At 46.3% G+C, this 19,922-nt stretch overlaps 1 protein-coding gene across 16 annotated transcripts in view; it reads left to right on the top strand.

The window, feature by feature from the left end:
- The window catches only part of RIMBP2 (RIMS binding protein 2), a 286,403-nt gene that overhangs the window by 88,017 nt on the left and 178,464 nt on the right, over window positions 1–19,922 (top strand). For 15 of the 16 annotated variants that reach the window (XM_088659580.1, XM_035097548.3, XM_088659571.1 and 12 more), the window contains one exon: window positions 8,833–8,973. In XM_088659580.1, coding sequence (XP_088515706.1) covers window positions 8,833–8,973 — 141 coding nt within the window. Of the gene's footprint in view, window positions 1–8,832; window positions 8,974–17,184; window positions 17,361–19,922 lie in introns of those variants that run through there. The other variant, XM_060269719.2, reaches the window with a different exon arrangement.

Genomic DNA, 19,922 nt, shown 5'->3' with positions numbered 1-19,922 from the left:
CATAATTTGGTGTTGCATCTGAACAAGTTGACTGGTGTTCATTCTCTGTGGAACAAAGAAAGCCAAATCAGATACAGTGGTACCTCGGTTTATGAACACAATTGGTTCATAAACTGAAGCGAACTTTCCCATTTAAAGTAATGGAAAGTGGATTAATCTGTTCCAGACGGTCCGCGGAGTACTTAAACTGAAGCGTTCATAAACTGAAGCAAACTTTCCCATTGAAAGTAATGGAAAGTGAATTAATCCGTTCCAGACGGTCCACGGAGTACTTAAACTGAAGCGTTCATAAACTGAAGCGAACTTTACCATTGAAAGTAATGTAAAGTGGATTAATCCGTTCCAGACGGGTCCACAGAGTACTCAACCTGAAGTGTACTTAACCCGAAGCATGGGTGTAATTGGTTCCAGAAGTCTGTTCATAAACTGAAGCGTTCATAAACTGAAGCGAACTTTCCCATTGAAAGTAATGGAAAGTGGATTAATCCGTTCCAGATGGGTCGGCGGCGTTCGTAAACCGAAAATTCATAAACCGAGGTTCCACTGTATTTGGTCCATCTAGCTCAATGTTGTTCACAATGGCCAGCAGCCATTTTTTCTTTTTGCATCACTTGGGGCAGGAGTCCTTCCCAACCCTTTCTGGAGATTAAACTTGAGATGTTTTCATGCAAGACTCTGTCAGTTTAGCTCAATATGGTCTACACTGACTGGCAGCAGCACCTCAGATGGGCTTCTTTCTTTGCCCTACAGTATCTGGAGATGGAAGGGATTAACGCTGGGGTTGTTTGCATGCAGAGAGCATGTTCTCTACCACTCAGCTTGCAGCGCTCACAGTAGCAACCAAGGCATATTTGGTATAATCCATTCCTTTGAAAACTGTGATTGGCGTCTCAGGTTGGGGTGGGCAGTAATCAAGGTGAGAGTTTCTGTGCTCTGCAAAGCCTGAGAAATGTGATACAAGCAAGATTCATTCCAACGTCACCTTCCCATGCCAACACAATATATCCAGAAGGGCACCAGTGGATTGATAGCTTTGTAATTGCTGACATTTTCCCCCTGCTTGGTTGAGCATCATTCTCTGTTTCGTTCTCCAGCTACCAATTTCCTTGGCTGTGGCACATTTGTCACTGTAGGAAGTAAAGAGCAAACAGAAAGAAAACAGGCAAAGTGCTGCCCACTAAATTATTTCCGAATTTGCCCAATAAGCAGCAAAAGTGGCAGGTTCCTTTTAAAAAAAGCAATATGCGGTACTATAATGCAGCCAATTTGAGAAACACTGCAATTAAGTAGGGTGTTGTTGCTTTTCAAAGCTATTGTTGGCATCCATCTGTTTCAAGAGACAATGGAGTGCACCTGGGGGGGGGAGTCAAACGACTGCGTTAGCACCTCTGAAGTGACCTCCCTGGGGCACAAATGTGAATGGAGATTCTGGACTGGCCAGAAAATAAGACCCCTCTCTCGGCCGGCCACACTGATGTGCTCCAAAGGAAAGCAGAGCAATACATTTGGCACCAGCTTCGCTGCAGGAGATGCTGGAAGGAGGCGTACAAAGGACTCCATTCCGGATTTGTGTAGGGTTTACTCCTTAGCCTTTTCTTCTCCTGAGGATATCCCACAAGGTAGTGGAGGTTTAGGATCAGAGTTTTCATTCTCCTAGAATTTCATTCCCAGGTGGATAAGCCACATCTGCCCCTCACTGAGGTTTTCAGACTTATTGGCTACCCTCACCCAGTTTACCCAGCAAGTCAAAACCATTCCTGAGGTTTGGCTGCTGTCACAGGCTGACGGCTTCTAGGAGCCACAGGTGAGAGCTGGGTGTAGGGTGGGAACCAGAGGTGGACTAACTGCCCCAGAAGGATCACAGCGTGTTCCCCACCAGAGGTACTATCCTTGCCGTAATACTCCATACATCCCACTATATTATTTTACCTTCAAGGCTGCCAGAATACCCTCTAGAGCAGGAGCTCTCAAACTCCCCTCCCCACCATGGACCCCTTGAAAATTGCTGATGGTCTTGGCAAACCACTTAATTATTAATTAATTAATTGTATTTCCATTGCTTCTTTTATTTCTTGTACCGTGGAACCTTGGTTTTAAAACGTAATCCGTTCTGGAAGACTGTTCGACTTCCAAAACGTTCGAAAACTGAGGAGCAATGGGCGGTTGGCAAAATCCTTTGAGAAAAAAGAAAAACACGCAGCGGAAGCCATTCAGCTTCCGGGGCACGTTCAATGATGGAAGCAATTACTTCCAGGTTTTCGGCGTTCGGCTTCCAAACCATTCGGCTTCCGAGACGCTCAAAAACCAAGGTTCCACTGTATCATATTACAATCTGCATCCATTAAGATTCAAACTGCAATGCAACGAAGTACAATATAGAAAGTTAAAGAAGCGGCAAAATACAATTGAAGATAAATATTAATATTTACTGCGGACATCCTGCAATACCTTCTGAATGAAGCTGGTAGTCCACAGACCACAATTTGGGAACCTCCCGCTTGTTGAGATGTCACAACTCAGCATGCAATAGAGAGAAAAGCAGCCTATGAAAAGAAAGACTGACTGGACAGATTCTGAAATCTACATGGCAGTGTTGGGGACAAAGTCAGGTGGCTGCTTCCCAGGTGTGCATTTGCTCTCTTTTTTTTAGTGTCTGAGAGATCCATTGACCCTGCAGTCAATCCACCAGGAGGTTCTCCTGTGCAAGTCCCACTGAAACAAAGGGGAGCAGCGTCTTTCCAGATAGGTTTGTGTAAGTGAGCTTCCCAGGAACCTGGAATAATGCCTGTGCAAGTGGGTGAGGGGGTGCCCTTTTGATTTCTCCCCCACGCACCAAAACGTTTTGGATCAGCCCTGCTAGGTTGAGCTGGCTTCCAATTTGGTTGTGTGAGCACCACACATTTAATGCAGACAACTCAAAAAGGATCCTGGGAACTGGCCTATGGCCCTGTGCTTTATATGTGCTTGAAATGTAGGATCTGTACACAGCCTTTTGGGAAGGCAGAGAGCAGAGCAGTAAAAGAATATGGAAGGAAACAGCTGAAGCATGGGCAGACCCAGGATCAAAACTGGGGGGGGGGGCAGGCAAGCCACGGGGCCTGGCCACCACCCCCAGCCACCTGATTGGCTGGCTGGTGATGACGTGGCCGGGATCCCCCCAGGAGGCATGGTCAACGTCCATGCCCCCCCGGAGGGGAGGGGATGGTCACCCTGAGAGAGAGAGAGAGACCGAGAGAGAGGCAGAGAGGAGCCTGGCGAAGGTGGCAGGGAGGAGGAAACGTGTGTGCGTGCGCCATACCTGCCAAGTTGCTGTCAGAGAAATAAGGGACCGGGCCGGAAATAGCAGACTGGAAGTCGCACTGCAGCCATTTTGAAACTGGGCAGAGCAGCATCAAAAGTCGCTTCTGAGTGTGCTCCGCCCAGTTCCAAAATGGCCGCCGCGCCAGAATAAACCGGGGGAAAACAAAAAAATCTGTTTTTTTCAGCTAGGAACAGCTGGAAAAACGGGGATTTCCTGGGGAAAATGGGAGACTTGGCAGCTATGGTGTGTGCGTGTGCTCTCCCTCACACACAACATAACTCAAGCGCTTTCTCTCCCGCCCTTGCCGTCACTCCTCAGACTCACCCCGCTCCGGTCCTGCTGCGAACGCCAAGTTGCGACCACCGATTGCCGCCGAACTTGCCCGCAAGTACAAGGGCGAAGAGGGCGAGAGGAGCCGCTGCAGCAGGCTCCTCTAGCTAGCCTCTTCCTCCTCAGCACGGAGCGGTCGCTCCGGAGCCCGATCCTGTGGCGGAGGCGACCGTGGTGAAGCGTGCGTGTACACACACACACCTCCCCGCCAAAGCAGCTCAGGAGCCGGGTGGGAGGGGAAAGAGGCGGGAACGCATGCCACCTCCTCGCGCAATTGGCTGGCTATGGTGTCCACGCCCCCCGGAGGGTAGGCAGCGGTCACGCGGTTCTCCGCAACCACTTTTCCCCGCCGGCCACTTTTTGCCCTGAAAAAAAAAGAGCTGTAATTTATATCTTTCCCCCCTTCCTTTTTAGCTTTGGGGGGGCAGCTGCCCCCTGCCGCCTCCGGTACACCCATGAGCTGAAGTAATGGGACCTTGAGGTGTAGCCTTACTCCAAGTCAAACCACTGGTTTGTCTTGCTCAGTATTGTGTATCTCAGTCTTCCCCAGTTCGATACCTTCCAGATGTTTTGGGCTATTCCTCCCATCAACCCTGAGCACTGCCCATTCTGGTGGCATCTAGAGTACAACAACATATGGAGGGTGTAAGGGGGAGGGATTACAGAGATAAAACCCCCCCATCAGAAGCAGCCCGTCTCCAAGCAGTCATGAGAGCGAGGGGACTGAAGGGATGAGTCAGGAAACGGAGAAGGAGTGCCAGGGCTCTGGCAGCATGGGAGAGCCCCTGCTCCGTAGGCAGGAAGAGAGAGAGGCGGAAAGAGTGGACAGGAATAGGGCAGACAGAAGACCCGTACCTCCGATGCCGGAACTGAGGAAGAGAAGGAAAGGGAGGCGCTTCTCAGTTCCGAGGCTTTTATGCTGGTCGAGAACGCGGAAGAATTTAGTGCAGGAATCTGACTCGAGCGGGTAGACATGAAATGAGCAATCAGTTACACTGTAAATAATGTGCACCAATAAAAACGTCTGAGAGACAAGCATGTGGACGGTTGTTACTCAAGAGTAGTCACAACAAACCCTGACAGAGGGCACCAGGTCTGTTTGACAGATGATTTCTGTCTAGGGATTCAAGCAACAGTCTTACCTAGTCCTACCTTGAGATGCTGAGGATTGAACTCAGGATCTCCCAAATTCAAAACCTGTCCTCTTCCTCACTGAGCTACAGGAGCTGAGTCTCGTGCATTGAACTAACTAGCAAAATATTTGCATATAGTCCTCTGATAATAGAATATTTAATATCAGCACCACCTGCAATGGTGGCAGTCTTTCAAGCATAGTTGTTGCTGCCTCCTTCTCCCCCCCCCCCGCCCCCTTACAGGTAAAACAATCCTGTTGTTATTATTATTATCAAAGCAGTGTATCTTTATCGGCCTGTTTCATTAGGGCTGAATGGGTCCCAGAGATTGAGTTGCGGTCTTTATTCAGTTGATACAAAAGCAGGCAGTGGCAGGCCTATGAATAAATGAACAGGTTTGCCATCTCATGCCTAGCATGGAGATGGAAAGTGGCACAGGGCCACCTCTCAATATTATTAGAGGAGCTGATAAAAACTTGGCAGGCTCGTTCCAACTGAACTGGCATCGGGGGAAGGAATTTCACATGGCATTGGTGCCGGGGTGTTAAAGCACCAGAGAGAAGAAACAGAGCGGGTGTTTTTGCTAATAGACAAGATTTACAAATGTAGATATCAGGTGCTTGCCCCAGGGCCGGCTCTAAGGCAGGGCTGGGTGGCACAGGGCGGCGCCGCGTGCTGCGACCACCCGCCAGCTGCGGTGGGAAACGGGGGGGGGCGGCGCCAGAGCGATCTTCACACCATGGCGCCAGGGCGCCCGATACGCTTAAGACGGCCCTGGGTTGCCCTGTTCCTTTTGCTGATGAAAAGCCTACAAATGTACCCAAGTTTTCAAGGTTTTATAGCGGACTCTTCGTGCACTTTGGACTTATAAAATCAAATCCTGGGTGTCTTTTCTTGAAATATCAGTTTCCAGGTCATGGGTAGGCAAACTAAGGCCTGGGGGCTGGATGTGGCCCAATCGCCTTCTAAATCTGGCCCGTGGGCGGACCGGGAATCAGCGTGTTTAAAATGCATCTCTGAGTTATTTGTGGGGCATAGGAATTCGTTCATTTTCCTTCTTTCTTCAAAATACAGTCCAGCCCCCCATAAGGTATGAGGGACAGTGGACTGAAAACATTTGCTGACCCCTGTTCTAGGTGCTTGGGTTGCTGCCAGCCCAGCAATTATTATTGCCATTTGAGCAGCTGCAAACCTTTAGCAAAGTCTGCCAGTTGAACTGATTAAGGGTTGGGGGGCTAGCAGCTTCAGTTCCACCCACTGACTTGTTTAACAGTGGCAAACTAGACACCTCTCCCCCCACGACAAACACCCACCCACAAGCACACACATCCTCCTCATAATGCCTACTTAAAGATAGGGTAGTAGGGATCTGCTGACCAAACTAAGTCTCACAGAGCAAAATATACACCAGGAAGCTTAGTTTGATCAGAATCGAGTACAGTGGTACCTCTACTTATGAATAACTCTACTTACGAATGTTTCTACTTACGAGCGGAGCTCCGTCCGCCATCTTGGATGGACAATTTTTTTCGACTTACAAATGTGCGTTCAGAACGCATTAAATTCGTAAGTAGAGGTACCACTGTACACACTTTCAGAGTCAATGCTAAATATGTTGCTTTGGGCAAATGAGCCACCACAGCTGCTAGAGGTCTGTTAAAATTTGTGTCCCAGGCTTTTTAGACTTGTCTAGTAGTCATGTACTATCTGAAACCAAAGGGGTGCATTGTTTGCCAGATGTGATTTTTTTACCAGCTCACCTTCCCCACTACAAAGTATGGTTCTGAGTATCACCAAGGAGGTTGCTCTGTGCCAGAAGCCAAATGGGTGGGCCCCCTTCCCCCCTCCCCCACCTGGCTGGTAGTGAGAAGCAGGCAGCAGCTAGAAAGACAAAACCATGCTTGATTTCTGTTTGAATCTACGGCTGTGACTATGAGAGAACAAAGACCTCCTGGGTGCTAATGCTGTGAGCCCCTCCATCTTAGGCTTAGGTTGTCTAAATGTGTAAATAAGCCACACACCGTGAAGACACCACAGTCTCTGTTGTGCCCCATTCTGAGGAAGCTGGGCCCCTGGGATCTTGCTTGGAAATTGGGGTGGCATGCAACCAAATTTAAAATGATCTGCAATGCAAAGAAAAACGCAAGCCAACATGGGTCATACAGTGCACATTCTACCATCTCACTCACAGCCATACATGACCAGTAGCATGCTATATTTGACTTGGTGGGTCACGCAGGTTGCAGGTCACTGAGCTGATCAACAGAATCTCTGTGTGCTTTCAAACCTGGTGTGTAATCCTTGCCGACTGAAGAGCGGAGTCTCTCTCCTCTCGCATTACTTACCAATATTGTGTCTTACTTAGTTTGCTAATTAAAAAGCTTGCCTCGGGTCTTGTACTGAAGACCTCCTATATTGTATGAGATAATTATGTTGCATGCTTTTTTGTGTTGTACACCAGATTTTAATTATTTGGGGATGCCTTGCAAATAGCCACATAAATCCTGAATCAACACTCCCTTTGCAAAGAAAGGTTTCTGAAACGTATGAGAACTCCCATTCTCCCATTCTCAAAAACAGGCAACCTTGGAAACACACACGTACTTAAGATCTGTTCATCAACAATTATTTACAGTACATTCACCAGAAACATAGGAAGCTGCTTTAGACCAGACCAATCTGTTTGTCCATTTACCCCACTAGTATTATTTACTCTGCTTGGCAAACATGGCTCTCCATGGTCTTTAGTGTCCACATCTTTTCCATTACCTGCTCCCTGATTTTAAGAAAGACATTGACAAAGGGCAGGTCCACACAAGGGCAGGACCCCAATTTCCGTTCACAGTTTAATCCCCAGTTTCCCAAACCAAACAGCCATTTGATGTTGCTTCTCTCTCTCTTTTTATTCTGCACATACAGAGAATTACACCATATACAAGCAACACATTATAAACGGGAAAAGGAAAAAAAAAAAGAGAAACTAAGTCAACACAACCTTCTTCCAATAAGGAATAATAATAATAAATACATTAATAAGAATACATTCACTTCCTTGTTTAGCTTCTGTTCTAGTTACATTGTGTTGCTATTCTGTAAGAATCTATTACAGTATATCCTTTTCTCTTGCATATGTTATTTTATTTCTTAAATACTATCTATCCCTCCCCTCCTCCCCATTGCTTCCCTTCACCCGTGTGAGATCTTACCGTCACTAAATTGTTTCTAGTTGCTTTAGTACAATAAACTGGCATGAGAGCTTATTTCTATAATGTCTAGTAAATTGTGATTGCTTCTCTAGGTCCCAAGAGACCCAAGCTTCTCCATGTTTGAACATTCAGAGTTCCAGATATTCCTGGAACTTTTTGCAATAAGGAAAGCATTGGGGACAGTTTGGGGAAACTGTTGCTTGATATGAAATTGTATAGCCTCTCAAACAAATCAGAACAAATGCTCAATAAACAGCCAACCTGGTATAACTTCCCCCACAAACTGGAGGGATGCTCCAAGTCATTAACAGGTCAATTGGATACGACCATATTTCATGTTTGCAGTGGGCAGGGTTTTTTGTTTTTGTTTTACTAATGCACATGAGCAAACATGCACATTGCTAAAAACACAGCACAGAAAGAAGTGTGTGTGTGTGTGTGTGTGTGTGCGTGCGCGTGTGAGCACACACACACACACACACACACGGGGAGAGAGATACATAAGGGAACTAGAGAGCTATGGAACACAAAGCATTCTGAAATCCTAAACACAGTGATTCAGAAACAAGCCCCTTAGGTTGCACATACTTCAGAAGTAAGATTGGATTCAGAACTTGAAAATTTGGGAAGAATGTATGAGGATCATTTGTCAAGTGTCTAGCAATGGGGCTTATTTTTGCTGCTGTTTGTATTTGGACAGACATGTGGTATTTAAAAGCATTCTGTAAGCTATGCTATCAAAAGCAAACAGCCCCATGAAAAGACAATCTAGTGTACTGCTTATTATATTTCCGCCCCCCTCAGAAAATTGGAAGATTTGAACTCTTATATTTCCTGCTGTTCTACTCTTTCCTCCTCACAGTTTGGAAATGAGCTACCGTACTTACAACCTGCAGTGCCACAGAAAACATTTGGTCGGATCCATATTTTAGAAGAGAAGAACCAGGCTTTTCGGTCTAATGTCACCACACTAACCCAAGAGAATCATCGGTGCAGCTTCTCAGTAAGTCATCAGTTTTTAAATTCTCTTTTCTGGTTTTTGGATTTTCTTGGCTTGCTTGGAGGCAAATGTAATTTAGCAGTTCAAGTGTAACTGTCTGAACTCTTTCTCGAGTTCCTTTTATGGCTTTCTCCCCGCCCCCACCTCCCCAGACATGTATTGCTATGTACAACACTTTGATTCCTTGTTTTTTCTACTAGAGGGCAATATGAAATGGAACATTTCATAGCTGTAATATTGCTTTATTGTGTGAAAGGGCAGCTCATACTCTCAACTGCAGTGATTAATCTTGTTTCTGATTTTAAACAATCTTTTGCTAAGCTCCAGTATTACATTTGGATTGGGGGTATCGTTCAAATCACTGTAGCAGGGATGATGACGTTTTCAAGCTGATGTCTCTGTTTGCCACTCAAGCAATGCTCTGTGAAATATGAAGGTTTGCAAATCTGGCTGTTTTGATGGAACCATACACAATGTTTGTCAACAAAATTACAAGCAGAAGGTGCAGAAGACGACTTGGCACAGCTCTTTCCCCGTGGACCGTTTGCCCCGTGCTGAACCTGTTGTGTTTTACTTTAGTATTTTATATCCTGCCTTATATCCCAAAGTGAGTTGGCATCTTCTTAAACTCATTCATGAAACAGTCGTGCAATACTACATGGAAACATCAGAAAGCAGCACAATATCTCTCTCACAGTGCATTCCTTGGGTGAACAAAACCATTTTAGCTTATCTGAAAACTGTGGCTGCCAGCTAGGCTTTTCTAGGGAAAGGAGCTTCATGAGCCAGGCACTTCCCAACCGCAGGACCAGAGGACTCTTATCAGAATGCTGCAGTGCAATTGCTGACAGGAGTGAGGCTTTGTCAGCATGTAAAGCCTGTGCTCAGAGGTCTGCACTGGTTGGCAATCGGCTACCAGGCCATGTTCTAGGTGTTACTGTTAGAATATAAAGCCCTTAATAAGTTGGGACCAGTCCCCTTGTGAGATCCCCTTACCCTGTATGTACCCACTCAACTGCTTTGATTGACAAAACTGGCACCACTACAGGTGTTACATAATATCCGCACCACATCTGTAAGAACTCGATCGTTTAGTATGGCAGCACCTGAACTTTGGAACTCCCTGCATATTGATATCAGGCAAGCATCTTCACTGTATTCTTATTTAGATATTCTCACTTAGACAAGCCTACCTAGATGTTTAGAAAGTTTGCATGAATCTTAATTTGTTTTAGCCTATTCTATTATGGTTTAAACTTTCTGTACGTTTTAACTTATGGCTGTTAGTGATAATTTTACTGTTTTATCTTCCATCGTTCCCCCCGATGGGACTCAAAGTGGCTTACAAATTAAAATGAGAACCTCTAAAAACAGAAAAAAATATCATTTGAAAACAATTAAACGTTGATAGAATTAGATCGATCGATCGAATCTACTAAAACCATACAAATAAGTACAATAGAAACAGCATAACACAAACCCTTTCATTAAAAGCTGTCAGTTCCCCCAAAGCCTGTTGGAACAAGAAGGTCTTCACTAGCCAGCAGATGGACAAGGAGGGAGACAGTCTAGCTTCTCCAGGGAGGGAGTCCCAAAGTCTGGGAGCAGCCACCGAGAAGGCCCTCTCCTGTGCCCCCACCAGGCATGCCTATGTGGGTGGTGGGACCAAGAGAAGGGCCTCCCCAGAATATCTCAGAACGTGGGCAGCTTCATAATAGTCCCCAGCAACAGTTGGAAGGCTGCAGACCCCCCCCCCATTCCCAGTGCATAGGCATGAGGCTTGCTCCTTCTTCTACCAGTCAGGTAGAGTAGTGCACCCAGCTGCAAAGGGTGCTGCCATGTGGGTGCTAAGCACTCCTCTTTCCCCCTGCCCACTTCTTTCCATGTAGAAGATAAAGCTGAATGAATGCATATTAAACAAGCTAACAAGCCAGTCCTGAAAACAAAACCAGCAGTTTCCCAAGCTGCAGATGCAGCTCCTTTCTCTCTCCACCCCCCCCATCAACTTTTGCATTTTCTCTGCGCAAAGCACTATTGCTGCTCCTGCTCCCCCCCCCCTTTAAGAACCTTGGCAAATAACACACTTGGCTTGATGTCTGAAGAGAAGAATGCGATTAAGGTGTGTGTGTGGGAATTATATTGCAGCTCCAAACCCCAACTGAACGAGTTGACTTAGCGGAAATTTTGCATGGTCAATTTTCCAGCCATGAATACAGCCCAAATGCCTAGGGAATTAGGCTTGCCACGCTCGATAATAACCCTTAAAACCTGCCACTTGCCAGAGATAACGGAGGCCTGTGATCTTGCAGTTCAGAGTAGTGCGTCAGTGGGGCTGCTTAGCTACACAAGGCTAATGGCAGGTTGGGAGAGACCAAATAATGACACGGGGACCAGGCAAGAAGCTCACGCCCAGTCTCTCGCAGGGAAGCTTTCCTTTTTCGACAGGCCAGCGGAGGAAACTGGAGCGGAAGCCTGTGGACTGCAGATTAATGATGTAGGTTTCTTGGATAAATCTGAAAGTGTGCTGCTGCAGGCGGGGTTTGTTGTCAAATTTATGAGGACAGCAACTTCCTATTATGCAAAGATGGGTAAGTTGTGCCTCTTCAGATATTGCCGGACTCCAACCCCCATCGGCCCCAGCCAGTTTAGCTGGCCTGTGGTCAGGGATAAGGGGAGTTGTAGTCTAGCAACACCTGGACAGCCACAGGATCCCCACTCTTGCTATTTAATTCGTTGAAGAAGAAGCCACTTTCCACATCAGGCTTCACAGATGAAAGTGGGGGCTCTTCCTCACATGTGCATGATGTGGGATTGATTGGCGCCCCGTTCTCTACCTGCTGTGTGCTGTGTTAAGGCTGTCATCCTGCGTGCACTTTCTCTTAAGAGTATGCCCTATTGCAATGTAAACGTGCATAGGGCTGTGCCATGCGTAACTCAGCACACCTGGTAGATGAGAACCCAAAACGGGTCCCGGACCCAAGCTAGAGTAGGTCCCACCAGAGGGGCAAGCACTGTTTCCTTCTTAAGAAATTATTGTCTTCTATATGTATAAAGCCTGCCTATTTTGGGGGTGGGGCTGCCCCTGGTAGGGCAGTCACTTTGGGGGTGGAGTGAGGGTGTGAGCCAGCCCCCTTGTGACATGCTTCTGCGTTTTGTTGGTGGGTTTGCTGCCATCCTGGAAGCGTGCTGCCTGCTGCCCTGAGCAAAGGAGAAGCCCTTTCTCAGAGAGATGGTCTCATCCGCCACAGGGTTGGTGCTCAGCGGCAGCTCTTTCCGATATGACTTTATTAAACTGCATTAATCAACAACAAAACCGTTTATTGTGAGGACCATGCCTGTACACAAATATCAACACAACAATAAATAAAAAATGTTAAAATTCATTACATACTATCCCAACAAAACCTTCATCCCACAAAACAGGAAGAGAAGGAAAACAAGCAACGAGTTAAACAGACGATGAAGGGGTCTTTACTTTATCATCCATAAATCTTTCCCTGGCTTTCGTGGCCTTCATCACAAAGACCGCTACCGCATGGGTAATTCGTGGGTTACTCTATCTTCAGGATTGATTATAGAGTTGGGTATAATTTGCAGCATCGCGTCTCTAAAGCCCGAGTAAATGGGGCAATAGAGGAGGTAATGTACAAGATCCTCTTTAATTTTGATGAAGCAAGGGCATAAACGGTGTTCTGCTGGGATTTTTGTAAATCTACTGGTCAGGTATGCAGTTGGCAATGTTTGAAACCGGGCCATAGTGAAAGCTCTCCGAAGGGTAGGATCAGTGATATCCACCAGGTAGTTGGCACAGATTTTGACTGCTTTTACCTGGGGGAACCAGTAGGAAAACCCAGAATTTTTTATCTTCGTGGTGTCTAAAAAGGCGTCTTTTTCAAAGATCCATTCCCAAACTTTATCAGGGCTCCACAGTTTGAGAGTATTAAACTCGGGTAGATTGTATCTGGATACGATATCTAATAGGTTTTGACGCCAAGCAGTATTGTTTTGTAAAGATACAAAGGCTTGTTTAGCCAATAAGGTGTTTGAGGCATCTGCAAGGTTGATGGAAAAACGCAGAAATCTTAAGTGGGCCCTGGCAGACACAGAAGGTAATCCTACTTCCACTCTTAAGACGGCTGCCGGAGTACCCTGAGGGAGGAACTGCATTAATCATTGGGATGAATTTGTTGGTGTTTCCTTTACTTATAAGTTATTGCGTTTGATAGCATGGCGATTGCAACATTTGCTGTTGTTTTTAATGCTTTTGTGTTTATTGTGAGCTGCTTTGAGCTCAACATTTGTTGTTCGAAAAGTGGAGTAGAAATATCAAATCCAAATCTATACCCTACATGTTCCTGCCTTGAGGAGTGCACAGTCTGAAACAGGAGTCAGCAACTTGTCCAGTCGCCCCCACAGGTGATGTCGGGCTACGGCATTGGCTGTGCAGAATAGGCCTGATGCATGTCACTGAAGGATACAGGCTTTTAGGCAGAGATGTGGAAAGAGAAGGTAAATAAGAAAGTTTGGGATATGAAGAGAAAGGAGAGAGAACTAACGAGAGAGGAGGAGGCAGACTGACAGAGAAATGTTTCATAGAATCATAGAATGGTAGAGTTGAAAGGGACCCTGAGGGTTTATTTAGAAAAAAGTTGAAAAGTATGCGCCACATACCAGGTTACGGGTTCAGAATAAGGCCCTCATCTTGAAAAGTTGAATCCTGCCCCATAACGTGTGTGTGTGTGTGTGTGTGTGTGTGTGTGTGTGTGTTTAATTGCTGGCTTTTCATAGTGGAACTGCTTTTTTTTTTTTACATAAGGGTGTCAATTTTGGTTGCTCTTGGTCTATCATTTTTTCAGTCTTTAATTTTGGTCCTCCACATTTCCTCTTCAGATTATTTGTGTTTGTGTGCATTTGAAAAGTCCTCGTGGAAATTCATTAGCAAATATCTCCTAATAGACACATTTAATGCAATTTATGCAGGTCCCCCCCCCCCCAAGAAATTTCTCCAATATACTGCATATTTATTTGTTATTCAGTAAAAAATAACAACGAATATATGTATTTTTATGTACATTTTCCCCTGGTAGATGCATTTTAATGTACATTATTTGGCTGGAGAAATGCATTGCAATATTCAGAGAAGTGCAAATTTTGAGCATGGGAGGAATGGAATTCCCAACACTTATCTCCTGGCCTGGGCCAGCCCACTTGGTTGCCTTGGCTGTTGCAGTGCAGATGGGGTCACTCTCCCCCTGCACAGGTTATTCCGGCTGTATGCTGAGTGCCAGCCCATGCTATGCTTTAGAAAGGGACTTACTGCTTCCTCTCAAACCCAAGTTGTTGAGGGAAAGGTAAGTTGTGTATGTGTGTAAAAATTCCACCCCTTCAATAGTCTGTCCCTTGACATATGACATATGACCAGGAGATGCTTAGACACCACATACATACTGTAATGATAATGATATTGTGTTCCCCTCCCAAACACACATACTTATCTGTGTGGCCTATTGATTCTCATTACTTACACGGAAATGCGTCTAGAGTTGCCTCCTTCCTCACTTTTGCCCCGCTGGCATAAGATACCCTGCATAATTCAAGGCCATCTAAACAAATGCCGCATTTGACGATAAAAGCAGGATGAAGAGAAGAGTCTTCTCAAGCTTTTTGTGTACGGCGACCTTCCTTTATTTGGGTACTGGGGATTCTCTTTTCCTTACATGGTCTGCAAATGCTCTCTAATATTAGAGCTAGGTGTACACTGTTACAGAACATTTGTCTTGTCGCTCGGGAGGATTCTGTTTCAGTAGTGTCTGGCTGAAGGAGGCCATCGTAGTTATACAGATCAACATCTTACAGACTGCCAACCCTTGCTTCATTGCAAAATCCCCCAGAGGGTTCTGTGTATGAAAAATAGGAGTAAGAGTTTCTATCCAGATACATTTGCTTTCTGAATGAGAATTCAGCCATTGGACATAATAAGAGCCCTGTTAGATCGAATCAAAGGTCCATTTAGTGCAGGAGTCTGTTCCCAGCACTTGCCAGCGAGGAGACTCTGGGATGCCCACGGACTAGGTGGGAAAGCAATGACTCCCCAGCAATTGGTACACTCCGGGTCAAGTGTAATGTGTGAACAGGGTTTAAGCCCTTATGGAAAACTGTGGTGCTGAAGGATTGAATGGGTGCTAGAGGGCAGGGGTGGCCAACTCCCAAGAGACTGCAATCTACTCACAGAGTTAAAAACTGGCAGTGATCTACCCCCCTTTTTGGGGTTCAGGTCAAAGTTGTTGAACTTTTTTTTAGGAAGGAGGAAGACCAATTTTGGGGGGGGGGTTTCAAGTCTAAGTTGTTGAGTTTTTTCAGGGAGGAGGTAAAATGTTGAGCTTTTTTAAGGGTAGCCACAGTTGTTCAGCTTCTTTGGGGGGAGCCAATGATCTACCAGTGATCTACTGCAGACATCCAGTGATCTACTGGTAGATCACGATCTACCTGTTGGACATGCCTGCTATAGGGGGTTATGAAGACTGGGAGATATACTGGCTTACCTGAGTCTGGGTCATGTCACCAAGTCCTCCTTCTACACCATCAGACTCCTTGTTTCCAGCTGCTTCCCATTTGCTTACTTCCAGCCTTTGTATATGCATCTTGCAGCCTGCCTTCGCTGTACCTGCCTTCCCCTAACCTGAGCGCTCTGCTTCAATCCATGTGCAATTATTCATCATGGTCGAATGGGACATAGTGTAGCCCAAGACAGGTCAGGACCCAAAGCTGGTGGGCGAAGGCAGCAGACTCTCCTTCTCCAAGTTATTCTGGCCCTGTGTAGTTGCACCTCACCAACCACCACCCATAAAGCCTTATAAAACTCTCAAAAACTCCCACTGAGCCCCCAGTATTTTTGTTCTGGAGCGCAGGCCCCCAAGACACATTGGCAATGCTCAAGTCAGCAGATCAGTACTTGGGTTTTTCCTCTCTCTAAAGCTTGGTGGCGCCACATTGGTCCTTCACAGTCAACTGACTGAGTTATCATCTGTATTGAGTGCAGAGTCCACCTTGTATTGAAATTCCCAGGGAAGCGCAGTTCAGTCTGCAGGGTTTGTGGAAGGATCGAGACCCTGATGGGGCAGGGTAGGTGGGTAGGAGATGACCACTGGAGCTCTTGCTTGAGAAACACACAGAGGTCCCTACTGCTGTTTGCTTACACATCCCCAAGCAAGCCTATTACCGTACTTAACACTCCACTTTGAATATATTCAGGGCCGTCTTTAGCACATCGGGCGCCCTGGTGCAGGGACCCCTCGGGTGCCCCCCCACCCTCACTCTTTTTTTTTTAAAAAAAACTCTGCACCTCCAGCTCTTCCCCTCCATTTTTTTTAAAAAGGAAAGCTCTTACCTTCCCTGGAGGAGCGCGCCGTCTCCCCCGAGCCGGAAGGCCTCAGGGCGACGCCTTGGCTGAGCCGAGAGCCACAGGGCCAGGAAGGGAGAGCGCAGCCTGCAGAGAGACCCGGCATCCCGGACCCGTGGAGCCAGCAGGGAGAGCCCGCTCCTGCAGTCCGGAGCCCTCCCGCCAGCAGCGGAGGCCAGATGGGCACCATGGAGCCAGCGGGCAGCGGGGCGAGTCCTAGACTGTGGGAAGGCATCCAAGCCTTCCCGCCAACAGGAATGCCAATGAAACACAGCGCCGGGGTGAGGGATGACCCTGGCGCTGCAGAGCGGAACAGGGTCCTAGTGCCCCTGCTCCGCTCGCTTACCTCCCTGAGCGGAGATCCTGAGCGGCGCGGCTGGTGGAGGGAAAAGGGAGGCTGCAGCGCAGCTCCTCCACTTGCTGGAGCACCCCTCAGCACCCCCATGAGTGCCCTGGCGCCCCGCGCCACTGGAGTCAATGGGCGAGCTGGCCCTGAATGAATTGCAAAAAACCCCAAACCAAACCAACCCCCAAAACCATATAATTACATTTCAGCACTGGACAGTCAGAAGGTCCTGAGTGTGCTGAGTTCTCCCATTCCAATGTCTTTTTATGATTATTATTTAGACACCTGTTTGAAGAAAGGCAATTATATGATATCATCATAAGGAACACAGCCAAACCACCTCTTCAAGCAAACATCCTCTTTGTCCTTGGCCATTAAGCATGCAATGTTCATAGGCCTGTCCCTGATCTTTTGCAACACTTACCTGTTCGTTACTTAGCAACCGTGGCATTTACCACTGGCTGCAGCTGTCGGTAAACGGCCTGTAAGTCTAAATGTAAACTGAATTGCTCTGAGTTTGCAACAGATGCTCTTAAAAGGACCTGCTAATGTGTGTGTAAATGTTGCTTTCTTCACCGAGAAGAACCAGGAGCAGCAATTATGCCCTTGAGGAACCAGGACGTGGAACACACACCTTTCATCTCGGTACAACCTTTCTTTGCTTCAGAACATGCTGCCTCCCGTTCTCTGGTTTCCAGGGGCTCATTGTGCCATTGCTCCCAGAGGTGTTCTTAGGGGGTGAGCGAGGGGACTTAACTCCCTGGTCTTTGGGGGCTGGGCCCTGGATTGCCTGCCCTTCTTCTTTTCTTAAAAAAAGCTTGACTTATAGGATGACCGGGAGCACTAAAATTGTAGCTCCCTCGACACCTGCTATCTTAATTTGTTATGATTTATTGTGATGTTGTTGCTGGGTATCATGTGTGCATGATATTGACTGGCAGCAGGGGACTTGTCAGCATGTGCCATAACTGGATTGTGTGTGTGTGTATGTCCCAATCCACACACAAGGTTTTATCCAGTGTAGCATAAGGTAAGTCATATAGTAATATACTTCTTGCACTAGTGTTACATTGTGGCACAAGGGAAAACACAAGTACTTTACTAAGTTTGTCATGCAATAGGTTGCACAACAAGAATTAGCTGTTGCACAATAAACTTCCACTAGCACAACTCTTGCATTGGGTTCCTTTAAGCTCTGCCATTGGTTATTTGCCCACAGAAACTGTATAGGATTTCTGTGGCTGGGCAAAGGTGGCCCCAACAGCACCTCCTGTAATATGCAAGCTCAGGTGGTGTGTGCCGGCAGGTTGGGAGCCAAATCGGGGCCACTGAGAAATGAAAGTCAGGTATCTGAATGCACAGGGAAACCTCCAAGGGTGTTGCAGAAGGACAGCAGACCATTTCTCCCAAATCCTAGAGGATCGGTTACTCCTTCCATCACAACCCCACAAGAACTGAGCATGCTCAGTAGCCATTGAACACTGCTTGTCCGTTTGAAAAGGGGTGGGGAGGTGGAGTGGAATTGGTTTGTGCTGGAGGAGGCATGGTTGCCTGGCTGGAACCCTGAGCAGGAGCACTCATGTTTGGGATTGAGATACATTGCAACATATGGTGGTTGCCGGTTTTTCTTGGGAATATCTCTTACCTGTGTTTTTGCAGTTATGTAGCATCCTCTTCCCCGTAGCCTGATCTCATTCTGCAGAATAATTGTAGGCAAGGCAAATGACGTGCTTTTCTGTGTGCAGATGTGTTTCTCTCTCTTCAGGAAGGGAGATGCCCTGTGTGGGAAATAACCTTGGTATTTGCTCATCCGTGTGGCTCCTCCATACAGATGTTACCAGGCCATGAAGCAGGGGCACCCACCACCACTTGCAGTTTCATCTCAACTGGCCTTGTCTTTTAAAAGTGGCTTACATGGTTATCATTATTGGTTTTACTCTGGACTAATTTAGGTATGGTAGACTTTCATTCCAATCTGCCTTGGGCCAAAGGGCAAGGTAAATGTTAATTTTAAAATAAACGCTCACATTATCTTATTTCTGTTCTCTTGCTCCTTCACTGATGATGGTAGAGTTGAGCTTTTAGGTTTCCCTTTCCAAGCAAGCCATCAAGTCTCAAAGTCCACATGTACACTTTTACATCTGTGTTTATTCAGGAATCATCTCTGCTTCTGCGAAATATTGTACAGTAGCAGATGAGCCGTGTGTTTACTCTCGCACATGCGGTAAATATTTGTTCCATTCAATTGGATGTCTTTAAGCAAACCCCAAATAGAGTCAACCTGCAAACACTCCCCCCTGCCTCTTTTTTTAGTTTTGTGCACACATGTCTCCTTGCCAGATTTTCAGAAAGCAGGACTGGTGCTTCACTGTAAAGTTTCAATGAGATTTGTTTTTAGGGCGTTGGTGACTAGAAACTCGCTATTTGAAATGGCCACGGATCCTATGGATCACAGGATCTCAGCTTATCCTCCGTCATAATGGACGTAGGATCAATGTATACATGAAGTCTCCATGTGACCAGCTGTTTCCATAAAGTGTTTGCCTCACTCAAAAAGTTATATCTTCTTTGTCAGACTGAAGGCTTCATATCACCGTGCGATTTCTATCATTGCATCCATCTGAAAGCGTGGAATGGGGTACACCAATCAAATGATAGTGTGGCACCTCTCAATTGTGTCAGTTTGAGCCATGCTTGAGACTTCTGTTCTGACTTCCTCCCATTGGGAGATGGCCCACAGGTCAGTGACAGAGCACACATTTTGCATGCAGAAGATTTCAGGTTCAACCCCTTCCATCTCTGGTTAAAAACATCAAGTAGAGGATGCCAGTCAGAGTAGACGAACCTAGCTTAGATGGTATAAGGCAACTTCCTTTGCTGCTCATCAGGTTGTGTTACACTCCCATGCTTTGGCTCTCAGTTGCGTCAGATACGAAAATCCCCTTCATTTATTCCCCTATGGCCGTGGTTCCTAGCCCTTTTTTTTGTCATGGTGGCATATGCCCTGTCTATCTGTCAGTCTGTCTATCTATCTTGTAAAAAATATTGATATACTGCTTTTTTTAAAAAAAAACAGAAGTCTAATAATAATAATAATAATAATAATAATAATTTATTATTTGTACCCCACCCATCTGGCTGAGTCTCCCCAACCACTCTGGGTGGCTCCCAATTGAATATTAAAACAATACAGCATTAAATAGTAAA

The sequence above is a fragment of the Zootoca vivipara genome, chromosome 16 (assembly GCF_965207765.1).
Source record: "Zootoca vivipara chromosome 16, rZooViv2.hap1.1, whole genome shotgun sequence".
Classification (NCBI taxonomy): Eukaryota; Metazoa; Chordata; class Lepidosauria; order Squamata; family Lacertidae; genus Zootoca; species Zootoca vivipara.
This window is presented reverse-complemented; position numbering and strand designations above follow the sequence as displayed.